The sequence below is a fragment of the Strix aluco genome, chromosome 14 (assembly GCF_031877795.1).
Source record: "Strix aluco isolate bStrAlu1 chromosome 14, bStrAlu1.hap1, whole genome shotgun sequence".
Lineage (NCBI taxonomy): Eukaryota > Metazoa > Chordata > Aves > Strigiformes > Strigidae > Strix > Strix aluco.
Genome location: NC_133944.1, coordinates 4,812,135 through 4,825,404, shown reverse-complemented (window position 1 = coordinate 4,825,404; position 13,270 = coordinate 4,812,135). Strand labels below are relative to the sequence as shown.

The 13,270-nt window shown below is 34.8% G+C and overlaps 1 protein-coding gene across 5 annotated transcripts in view; it reads left to right on the top strand.

Moving 5' to 3' along the window:
• CDH13 (cadherin 13) overlaps positions 1–13,270 on the top strand; it is a 516,496-nt gene that overhangs the window by 295,629 nt on the left and 207,597 nt on the right. For all 5 annotated transcript variants that reach the window (XM_074839583.1, XM_074839584.1, XM_074839582.1 and 2 more), the window contains one exon: positions 373–517. In XM_074839583.1, coding sequence (XP_074695684.1) covers positions 373–517 — 145 coding nt within the window. The remainder of the gene's footprint in view (positions 1–372; positions 518–13,270) is intronic.

The window sequence follows — 13,270 nt, the reverse complement described above, 5'->3', positions numbered from 1 at the left end:
TATACTGTGATAGTTCTATATGTGTCCACTCTAAATGTGCTCAAAAAAAGTAAAGAATTTATAACCAAATCTTCACATGATTAGTATCAAATTTGCAGGGGGTCCTTTTTTCTTATACTCTAGTCATTTCATTCTTCTGGGAATATGGCATTTTCAAGCTGCCAAGGAGTATCTTGATTTGAATGTACATCTGTCTTTCTCTTTTGCTTAGATTGAAAATCTGCTCTGAGCCTAGTCCAAAAGAATGGGCTGTAAGTGGTATGCTTGGCAGGGTCTGGTTACAGCAGCACTGATCTGAGCTATATTTTTCTTACTCTTTGTTCACTGTGATAGTGTACTAATGAATTTATTCCCCTCTCTTTGTTCATACAGCTTGAAGTTGAGGTCACAGATATAAGTGGGAAAACCATTGATGGTCCGGTCCGCCTAGATATTTCTGTTATTGATCAAAATGATAATAGGCCAATGTTCAAAGAAGGACCCTATGTTGGTCATGTCATGGAGGGATCCCCTACAGGTAAGTCCATGCCAATCATATCTCTATAAATAATGCCTGAACAAATTCTGTGTTGATAAATGCATTATTATTATCATATTGTACAACTTTTCTTGCTGATTTTGTGGCCCGCTGAATCCTTCTACTGCCTAAAGAGGTAGGAGCAGCCCTTTAGGACAGCAGGTAATGATTTTTGAAAAACAGTCAAGTCTCTGCAGTAAAAAAAATAACAAAAAAAAGTAAAATAACATAGTTTGGAATGAAAGCATTGATTTAGGTTTACGCTATTTTATTCATATCTGGAAGCAAAGACAATTCCTAGGATATCATTAAGATTCAGACCAAATAACGTACAATTTCTGTTGAGTGGGAATTCCATCTTCGTCTCTGTAAGGCTAGCTGCTGGAAGGGTCATTTTTATTTGTTTATATAGCATGAGGCTAGGTAAATAATAAGAATAAATGGAAAGCACACTATGAATATGCTAATATTGTAGGGCAAATTGAAATACTGAACAGTTACTTGTGTAAATGCAGGTACAAGAGTTGCAACAAAATAAAAACACATTTCAAGAATTAAAATTAGTAATGAAGATGTTCTGGTTAAATACACTGTTGATTTTGTCTGATGATGAAAATTCTGTAAGATAAGAAGTTGTTCCAAATTTCAATTTGGGTAGAACCATCATAGCTAAACTCTTCCTGCAGATGAAGGCTGAATTAGTTTTCTTTAACTGTTATCCTCAGCTGTTGTGAATTTTATTGTGAATTATTAAACAGCTGTTGCATTCCACTTGAGACGTATCTCCACTGCATTCATAAGCAGTAATTGCATGATCAGGTTATGTTATGGAGTTAACCTGGATCTTGGTAAAAGAAATCTAAAACAGTAGAAGCTGTTATTAATATCAGTGGAGTGACAGTGATTTAATTGAGATGAGACTTGTGGTTTATATATTTGTATGTCTTTCTATACATCATTGAACACAAGGCCTTATCCTCCTTTACACAGTTAAAGCAGTGAGTATAGACATAAGGTTTTGGCTGTATAGGCATCCTGAAATATTTGGGAAAAAAAAGCTGGAATCAAGTATATTATATTTTTATGAATATTTAATATTCATTGAAGCTTAATGTGGTGACATGTGCTCTGTTTACTCTGAACAAGGGTAGACATTACCTTTCACTTCCTTGTTTTACATATTGATAGGACTAGAAGTTATTCTTTGTCCTTATTTTATTATTTATGTAGTTTCTAGAAATCGTGTAACCTTTTCAGTGAGTTTTGATTTTCACATGTAGTTGCCAGTGTTTGACAAGCTGTAGGTATGAAATGCATTATGAGCTGCTCGTTAATCAGATTAAAAAGTGTTTCCAGGTAAATGTTCATTTACTGTCCTTGTGACAAGCCTGTAATGAACCAACTGACGATCTTTTCATTCAAACAAGAAATGTGGTTCATACTTGTGAGTACGGCTGCAAGTGGAACACTAACTCTTTTTTGTTGTAGGTCACTAGTACATTCTTAATTTATTTCAGATATTGATCATTTATTCAGAATTCAAAAGAAACTTCCTTAAACTGTCCCACTTCCCATTCACCCTGTGTTGTAACAATAATTTAATAATTAACTGAAAATACATTGCTAACGAATGTCAGAGATTCCTTTGCACAGTCAATAGTATGTAGCAGAGTGTGACTTTCTAATGGGATCAAGGGACCAACTTTATTACGCTTGCCTTTAAACTAAATCTTCTTGTCATGACCATTTAGATACACATTCCTAGACTGCTGAGTAGGATGGAGTAGTGTTAGTAGATTCACATCCCCTAAATCCAGTATTACAGTAAAAGTGGTGCCAAACAGCTCAAACTCTGCAGTGTTTAGGCTTGAATCCTGCTGGTACTGTATGAACTCTGGGTATGAGCTGTGAGCTCCTGAAAGACTTTCAGTGGCCTCATCTCTCTCCATCAGAGAAGTTTGTACCTCTTATGTATGACATGTCCTTCCCAAACTATATTTAGTTTAATGTTTAGCTTTGTTAATTCCAGGTTATGGGACAATATTTAACTGTTATCTGCTGTATGTTCTTTCTTTACTCAAACTCTATAGCAAGTTTCTTTTCTCTGCGAAGGATTTTTATTTTTTATTTAACTGGCAGTTCCCTATTTTTGCTCATCTATAAACTTAATCTTGCTTTTCCTTTTTTTCCCCTCCTTCTATTGAAGTTTGTTTCTGATTCAGTAGACATGTTTCTCAGTCCAACTTCCAGTGAATTCTTCTATAATTGTTTCTATCCATTTTCTCTTGCTGCTCTTTGGTATTTATCCATGTAGCATTTGGCATTTTGAATACCTTACCTGTTAGTCAAAGCTTGAATAATTTTTCTCAACTTTATCTTTTTCTTATCCTCTCCCTCTTTCCCCCAGGTATTCATCCCATTAAACTTCATAACCTCATTTTCCTGGTGTCAAGAACACCAATACCTGCAAAATTATTTTGTGCAAAAGTGAACCTGTAGAATCAGTGTTAGCTAGAATCTGTCATAGTTCTCTATGCAAATGACATCCAGTCCACCAAGGTTTCATGTTGTTTACATCTGTTTTCCATAGTTCTTCAAATTTTATGGTATATGTCTTAAAATTATTCATCAGGTTCTGCTGTCTTGCTGCTCCCAATCAATAGCTGCACTGCACAGCTTGATAGAAATCTTTATGTGCGTGTGTTTGCATGTATGATTCCTGATTCCTTCTTTTTGTATTAAAATTGTATTGTATTTCTTTTTTGAAGTTCCAAAAGAAAGGCATTGCATTAGATGCATAACCTTATTTTCTATCACAGCCACCTTCATCTTCATTCAAGCTCTGAATCAAACCCATTTACTGAAATAGTCTTCTGCTGAAAAATAAAAAACTGCTCATATAGATATCTTGTATCTGTCTTCATGATCACTGGGTCAGACTGTAAATGTCCATGGATTCCAATAATTCAATGATGAGAGATGTTTAATTATGTAGAGAATGCTATAGATATACTGGACTGTGAAACTTGTCTAAAGGATTTTGAGGCCTTGTTAAGGGATTTTTATATTACTATCTTGCTTTAAATTATTCATTACTGGGTTCCTGTGTGTTTTCCTGTGGGGCCATAATTTCAGTAGTCACAAACCCAATGGAGTTTTCTAGTGACTTTCTACTTATTTATTGGCTCTAAAATTGTACTTACACATTGTCTATTATTCATCAGAAATATCAGAGATTTACTAATAAATAAGTCTTGGAGAGAGCATCACAAACTTAAATGTATAAATCTTAATTTTAGTATTCAAGTGAATGTTTGTGTTGGACTTTCGTGATGTTGCTGCAAGCCACATGTTCCAGCTTTTTATTGTTTTCCAAAATGACTTTACTCTTTAATGAGTTGAAGGTTTAGTTCCTTAATTAGGGAAAGACACAGAAGTTACAGTGAAATGTTGTGCCAAGCCTATTTTAAGGGGACCCTCCTTTCTCTGCCACTGGAGATGGGTACAAGTAAGAGAAAGAAGAAAACAGAATAAAACAAACAGAAGAAAACAGAATCTTTTGTGCATAGTCCCAGAGAGGATGTGGTTTTGTGGTGTGTTAACACATTTTCTGTGTTACTAAGGTCATTCACCTCTTCATGTGTGTGTGATTTTTGAACTCACAGTAAATCCCACTGGTTATTTGGACATCTGCAATTTGTGTGTCATCACTTTACTAGAGAGGCAAATACCTGGGCATAATTACTGAGAATATAAACTTGTATATGCATTATGTGAATAAATACTCATATGAATTTCAAGCTGGGGCATGCTGCGGCTTATAATTAATGATAAAAATATGTGAATAGTAGGTGATCTAGTAATATATTTCTTTCCTGATATATCTTTCCTGGAGAAATTTCATTATATAGTTAGTTACAGTTAATTAGCTGTTTTCATGGAAAATTGTCATATTCCTGGAAATAGCTTGGAGTCAAATTCTAACAAAAGTACACTCCAATATATGCTTAAAGTGACCATAGATGTTTTCAGATTTCTACTAGGAGGTCTTTTCCTGGACAAACTGTGAACTTGGTGGCTATTTATTTAATAAATAAATAAATAAAGACCAATAGAGAAATAGTTTGCATTTTTTTTTTTAATTTATTAAGACACTAATTTCACTGTGAGGCTGAAGTCAGCATATATATACCAGGAAAATAATAGTTGAGCCTGATTCAGTGACACCTATGCCAGTTTTTCTACTGACTGTAATGGGTTTTGTGTTAACTGTACTGCTGAATTCTCACGTTTTTGTTTTATGAGTTATGACCTAGTTTATTTCCTATAATCTCTGATCTATCCAGCTGCCAACTCTACGGTTTAGAATCTGTGTCCTGCTGCAGATTTACTTCAGTACATTAATGAGAGTGACTGTAATCTTATGGATTACATAGGCAGGCAGAAACATTTGGACATCTCACTCTTTAAAAGTTGGAAAGTGAAGGCTGATTAAATGAACTTGGCAGCCATCTCATTTCACTTGCTGGAGGCATTTAACAGAAATTATTTTAAACACATTTGACATTATGTGACTTGTAACAATATGCTGCAAGCCCAGTGGGGTAAAATCTTAACTGCAGTGGTGGGGAAAATTGGTTGAGAATCGCATTTACAAAAAGTAACTCGTTTTCCATGATGCACAATAGCCTGGATACATTGCATTCCAGCCAGGGAGCCTCAAACCGGGACTGATAGATGTCTATAAATAATTGCTAGAAATAAAGGGACATTTGAAGACATTTAGAGAGGAAACGGAAGGAATTAAGAAGAGTAGCCTAGAGGCTTGTTAAGTATCATAAAATAATAATTTGTAAAAATGGATAAAACGTGAGGAAGGGTCTGAAGTATCATTGATAGCTATGCGTTGTATAACAGGGCATGGCTATGATTCAGATAAATGAAAACTGTTTCTAAAGATGGTGGCTTCTTATCAAGAGCACCCTGCCAGGAGGGGTTTTTTTTTTCTGTACCTAACGATAACAAGGAATAACAAGTGCACAAATGAATATAAATGAGATTGGATATGATAGATGAGAATCAAAAGATAGCAAGAAAGGCAAACTATAGTCAGGCTGGCCAGCAAAGTGGCAAGGATATATAAAGCCTCTTTGTCTGATATGCACCTGTTGTCATCTTTGATACATGTAAAATATTATGGTAGTATCTTCTGGAGTGTGGTTGGTTTTTGTTCCTTGGTAATACCTGCTGGTTTGTGGAATAAGAAGATTATCAAAGTTGTACAGTGAATAGAATTTCATTGAATTTGGTGAAGTCTCCAGACCTCCTTCTTCCTTTCGACCTATAAATCCAATAACGTGGAGGAAAATAGAAGGGTGCTTTTAGGGGTTTTATTTTAACCAAAAGATTGAAATTACAAATAAAATTTTTTTAAAAAAAATCACAGCCATAGAAGAGAACAGGTAAAGGGTATAGTTCCTTTTTATCTAGGTAAAAGTAGTATCTGAAATTTCCCAGTGGCTTCTGATTCTCCCTGCATCAGTGTTAAGATGATACTTCAGTTCTTCTTGTCATGAAAGCTGGTGCATTCTGCATGTACATACATTCATTCATAGGGGTTTTTTTAATGCATTGCATGTATTTTAAAAATAAAAATACACTTCCTGGAAGAGTAAATTGGAGTGGGTAGTTCAGGATACCAGATTCTAAATAGAATGAAAAACAAAACGGTGTCAACACCCCTTTAGCGCAAGTAGGGTGTGGATTGCATGTATTTATTGTGCTGATGATTCTTACTGTGCTGAATTTTACTCAAAGTATGATAGGGAGATTTACAAAGTTTTTGAGTTTCCACACAGAAAATCTGCAATTGGTTTAGTTGAATGCAACCGTTGTGTAAAACTATTTCACCAAGCAAACTGCTTCCTAAGCAAAGTAGTCTGGGGCAAATACTTGAAAAACAGTTTGAGTGTAGATAGAGTTCATGACCATAAAGAGAATAAAATCCAGAATGTTTGAATAAGAATTTCAGAAAAATGTAATTGAAACAGAGAGGTACATTTTGATGGGTTTCAAAGTGTACTTTAAGTAAAGGCACATGCTTGAAATACTGCTGTCACTGATGATGGCCTTAAAACTATGAAAAGAATGAGTTCAAGACAGTAGCAGAAATGGTTTTCTGCTTACAGTGTATAAGGAGAATGAAATACTTATGAATGCTTTTTGACATTTCTTGTAATAAGAGAATTATGATGAACTCTGGGGTATTCAGCTTAAAAAAAAAAAATATTACCACTAGGTTTACCAAGGAAAATAAGAAACTAACATTTAATTTTCATATGATGGAAGCTTGCATATATGTGTTCTAGACATGCTTTATATGATATAGGAATTTTGATTATTTTAATACTAGAAAATAAAAACATAGAATGGTTTGGGTTGGAAGGGACCTTAAAGATCATCTAGTTCCAATCCCCCTGCCATGAGCAGGGACAATTTCCACTAGCCCGGGTTGCTCACAGCCCCGTCCAACCTGGCCTTGAACCCTTCCAGGGAGGGGGCAGCCACAGCTTCTCTGGGCAACCCGTGCCAGTGTCTCTGGACACTGTGCAGTGTGCAAAATATTGCATTTTGTTATGAATTTTAATTATAGGAGTCTCACTACATCATAAATTAAATCTTTAATAGCCTGCCTGCTATATGTCTTGGTCCCAGTTGGGTGAACATGATCTGCTAGCCCCGAGGAATGTATTTCACCTATCTTGTATTTATTATATTGATATGATCCAAATTACTTTTTTTCTTTCAAGCTAAGCAAAAGAAGAATTCATCCTGATTTTTTTGTATTTGTTCTTTTTGTTTAAAAACAAACAACAGCTTATAAAGACGTTTATATTATCTTTATATCCTGTGTGTAAACCAGAGCTCTGACTAAAAGAACTGTTGAAAACTTAAGTGTTCATTAGAACCTGCCTTTATGGATGGTGCTTTAGAAATTTTTTGAAGCCCTATCAATTAATTTTTAGTTTCTTTCTGTTGGCTGCTAAAGTATGTAATGAGTGAGCTCATTATTTAATATTAAAATATTAATATTTTTTTTAAAAGTCAGCAGTAGAAAACTTAGAAGTATATATAGATCTGAACTGCAAAGCTGAAATGTCTCGGTAAATCCACCTCGAAAATATCTCAAAATTAGATGTTTGAACCTGAGGTTTTTTGATTCGAAGCGGTGTCTCCTGCAGAGATACTTCAATATAAGAGGAGGTTTGAAATGTCATATGTTACACATTTAATTCTGAAACACTGCTATGAACTGTTGTAGAAAACAAATACAAATTGGTTCAAGGAATTTGATAAATTCAGGGAGAAAAATTCATAAGCAACTAGGTTATTCAGCATGCTAGGACTTAAAGAGACTGTGACCTAGAAGCCTCTGAGTTAAAGAAAACAAAAGAATACAGAAAAGTCTATCTTTGGAAAAACAAGCCTTTTTCACGTACGTTTTCACTAGTCTTTCACTGCTGGAGATGGGATTCTAGGCTTTGGGTATAACTCAGCATTGCAGTTTTTATGTTGTTCTGTGTATGAATGTGTGTAGTTTTGTGCATACTTTAAAAATTGTTGATGGCAAACTGTCAGCAATCTTTTCTTAGGATTAATCATCTGCATTTCAGCAAAAATGCACTTGCTGCCTTGAAGTTTTTTGTAATCTAGCCTGTAAATGTAACGGATGTGAACTAGGTAGAAACATCTGTAATGTCAATATTTTAATTTTCAAACAGAAGCCAAGCAGAAGCCAGTTGGCTAATTATGCACAGCTGCTTTGTATATCCCAGTAGGAATTTGTTCTCAAATCTGTGTGGGATAAAATATAGCTGTATATGAATGTGGGTATTGTGTGTATGTATATATGTATATTTTTATACATTACATATACATATGATATGTATACATTACAGAGAGATGAACATATACAGACACACAAATACTTACCGGATCTTTTAGTAGGGCCTAGGGATCCTGGTATGTTCTACATATACACTGTATACGTATGTGATGACAAGAAAATAAATGTATTTATTAATAATATATTATATTATGGCAGGCAAAGATGTACATCCAGTCTAATCTGCCCGTGTTTTTTGGAAGAAGTTGAGAGGAATAACCCATTAAAGTATTATCCAGTGATTAACAGGTGCCCAGCCGTGCAAGTGTGGTTAAACCAGTACATTTTGAGCAAATTAAAATAATCTCATGTGTAGCAATTAGCAGTTCGCTCAAACTGGATATGTGATATGACTGTCTGGAAACAGGACTCTGCAGTTCACTCCAGGGTTCAATTATTCTTGATTTTCAACAGAAATAGGTTAGACTCAGAAAAGGCTCCAGACCAGTCTTAGGTGCACAGGTCAGACTGACTGGTCTGTTTGAGAGGACTAGAAATGATCAGCCACCCTCTTCTTTACCAGACAGAAAATTCCCTTTGACTTTCTTCTTTTTACTGCACAACTGATTTGTTTGCTCACTGCCTCTCCTGCTAAAATGAGCTTTCATCTGCTTTTCTGTAGTTACACACAATGATATATCAAAAATCAGTCTTATGGCCAGATCAGCGTTAATGCCTCATGTTAAAGGTTATAAAAGCATTACGGTCTCTCTACCTTGGACATTTCATGCAGTACAGTATTCATACTTCCACGCACAGAACAGTGAAAGCAGTGTTGGTTAGCTCTTTTGGCTCATTATAGCCCAGGTTCATTAAATAAAAATAAGCATGTTTCTTAATTAAAGAACAAATGAATTTTTAAAAAAATTCTGGAGTCCTTGCTGGGTACTGAAAAACAAGGTCTCAAGTGAGTTTGTGTAATTCAGTGTGTAATTCTTTGCAAAGGGAAACTTATGCATTAATAAATTTTACCAGTGGCTTGTGCAGCTGGGCTTTTGCACCTGTTTTATGCATCTACTTCTGTCCTCTCAGAAGAGAGAAGAATGAGCTTTAAAGGTTCAAGCAGTTTGGCCACATGAGACAACCTCATCCATATAATCAATTAATTGGAAGATACTGTAGCGCCAGGAAAATCTTATCTGAATAAATGCATTGCTGTGGGGCATACTGCAGAGGAGGAGAATGGCTCAGCCCTCTTGATAGCCTTTATTAGTGGTATAAAACCTCAGTTTGTGTTGATATACTTCTAAATCACCATTTCTGGGTATTGTCTTCCCACCACCTATTTGCAGGCCAGCAGCCCCGCAGCCTATATGGCGAGTTGTGCTTTAAGTCAGTGGACTGTCAGCATCCACACTGCTGTATTTCATTCAAGTCCTTTAGAGTGCATGAAAAGGGTGATAAATCCTCACAACTTGCAATGATGTGCCATAAATTTATTATATGATTTGGAGACTGATGGCAGTAGATACAATAGTTGAAGCCTTACACCCCCTTCCTTGTCCTCTCACTCAACTGGACGTAAATCCTAGAGTTGTGTTACCAGGTATTATAACAATGGGACATCATTTCCTTTGACAGTAATGCTGTGGTGTGGCCACTACTCCAAGTGCTAAATGGAAGAAAGCCTATAAATTGTCAGTGCAGGCAAGATTTGTTTGCCTTACTATGCAATGCCAGGATCAGTCAATAGACAGATCCATACTACATTTATTGTGAAAGAGATACGTAACTGAATTGAAAACTCATCATTTCAGAGAGGCAGGATTATTTATTCCCTTGAGGGTTAATCTGATTATTTTTCCCAATAGTATTGAAAGATATTATCAGATAGATATTGTCTTTTTTTTTTTTTTTTTAAAAGAGAGATAGAAAAGAGATGTTGTTTTTAAACTGTAGGTTCATGTTTTTCTTTGCTTTATTCTCCCATTTCTCCTTTCATTTCATGTCCTCACAGTCTTTCTTTTCCCACCATTAAATATAGTGCCTGGGGTCTAAAATTGCTGTCTCTAGTCCCATGAAGTCAAAGGATAGTTGTACATTACATTTGGAAGACTGAAAACAATTGTGATAGCAAAAGGAACCTTAGTGAGAATGACCAAACAGTAAAAAGTAAACAGAAGAAATAATGATAGATAATCTATCTTTTATAGTATTATAAGTGATTTTTTTTTCTTTATAGAAATTTTCAAGATAGTTCACTTGGTTTACATATATTGAGCAAAACTTCTAGAAAATGTAACTTGTTGATTTCTTCATTCAGATTATGTCTTTCAAGTACAGAAAGTGTCTAGCTTTGCATGCAGCTATTCATTTGCACACATAGTTGCACTAAATGCAAGCATACGTTTTGTAGAAGCTTTCCATGGCTGTCCATAAAAATAGATGGGAAATTACATTTATTTTTAGAAATCAAGTTCCTATTAGTGAGCAGCACTAACATGCTTGAAAGTAAGTAAAAGAAAGTACACATTTGTACCTCAAGAATATTCTGGTAAAGTTGAAAAGCTTATTATTGCGTTTCTTAGAGGGGAGAAAAAACTCAAAGTTGCTGTCAGCTTAGAATCGCACATAAGAAATGTGATAGGTTGAAGGTGAAATCTCACAGTGGTGCAGATTTCTTACTTTCCATCCATCTTCTGCTGGTATATGTTGGAAACTCCCAGTAGAAATATCTTTTAAATATGGATCTGAGAAAATATTAACAGATACATATTGAAGACAGTGATTTTTGGAATACAAATGAAGCTCATCAATATTATGATTTAAGCATGCAACAGTAAAATATGGTTATCATTATTGCAATTATTATCAAAAGGATATCCTATAATTTTTACGTGGTTCTAAGTTAGACTATTTTATAAAACTCTAAACCTAGAAGGGGAAAACAAACAGACAAAAACGATAACAACAAAAAAAACCCATTTAAGGATCACTGACCAGTCAACAACTTGAGTTTTAATTCCCTTTGCTGTTTTAAGAAGCGCTGTAATTTCTCAGGGTTTAATACATGATGACCACAGTGTTGGCCAGAACACAGAGGATTACTCTGAAGGTGTCTCATGGCTAAAAAACATAATTATATTCACTTGAAGTAGCTGAGAACCAGTTGGTTAGGAGGGCCGCATTTGAATGGTGAATACGTTCACCAGTGGTTTCCAAATGTTTTTCAGGAATACTTATTGTTTAAAAAAGTGGAAAAACGTGCAATAGATAGTGTGGTAGAATTTAGAAACCATTCACTTGTAGCAATGGCTGCTGTGAAGGGGATTCTATCGAACATCAAATGTATATATTAAACAGATGCCGGAAATAAAATATTTGAAGCCACTGCATATATATATATTTGTGTCTGTTTTCTAATTAGGAATGACTGGGATAATGAAGGTCTATTTGAAAAATATTTTGAGAGTTTGAAATCTGGCTCTGTTTTTCAGTTACAGTAAATGCAGAAAATGACCTTGAAGAAAATTGTATCAATAAATCTAAATTAATTCAACTTTAAAGTCATTTCAAAGCAATAGATAAGAAAAAGTCAAAGTGGAACAGTTTTTTGTGGTTGACTTTTAACACTATAAATTCTTTTTCTGATTTTCTCTATATAAAAAGTCTGGATAAATTCACCTAATCTTTCAAAATGTTTCAGTAGTAACAGAAGTGCAACAGAACTACATATTTTGGTACCGTAATTGCTCTAATAAGTTTCCTTCACATTTTTCTGCTAAGAGTATTTGTTTTGATTATTACCTTTATGTCTCTTAAAACACTGTGGGTCAAATCACAGTGTAAGAAAAGAAAGAGTTAGGTTATGGTTAATGTAGTGTTGAAATGTATTAACTTACTTGGCAACCCTGTGATATGACTGTTGCTTAAGTATTCCAGCTCTTGGTTTGAGTGACCTGCTGCCATGATTGTGTCTGAATCTAATTCCAGAATTGTTGATTCCTTCCCTAATACTGACTGAAAGTATAAGTGCCTTTGTATCCCATCATAGTCAATAAGTCAAAACACAATGTATGATATACACTGGTGTGTAATTGTCACTACAATATTCTCTCACTTCTCAATTTTTCAACTAACTGGCCATGTCAGTATATCACGGTTTTGCACCTACTTTCCAAACAGCTTTCAGAAATAAGTATCAACTCCCTTTTAGTTTATAACACTAAGTCAACCTCCAAATTCTTTTCAGCAGTGATTGTTTGTAGCTAATAAGAATAAAAAAATTTGTGACTGATAATCTCACTTTTCTCATGTAGCTAATGAAATATTTGAAATATAGATGTTTCGTTATCACTAACTTTCATGGGCTGTTTATGTAATAAAGCAATTAATATTACTATTATCCTCATCATCTTAAGCTAGTATCAATATAAATGAATGGCCTGCTGCCTTTTGTAGGCAAATAGTTGAGAATAAAAAATGGGGAGCCAGGATTTTATGTTTTCTAACAGGAAGAAGAATATTTTTTTGCATTCACTTGCAGTGAATACATTCTTCATGTAGAAAAAGGGAATGTTGCCATTCAGGGACAACATGACTTCTTGCTGTTTGTGGCCTGGAAGGTTCTAAGCATCTCGGGTCTCACAACATTAGCATATGCACCTCTGACTTTCATGAAACTGCAATATTGGAGTCGTGGGACTAGATTTTATGTAGTTCAAATTTGAAAAACATTCCTTTGGATGTAATGTGTTAGAAGTAGCTGCACTGCCCTTGTCTCCCAGCTATGTAGACAAAAATGAATGGAAAATATTGATGGATTTCCAGTAAAAAGGAAAACAAAAAATTAAGGGGTATTACAGTTT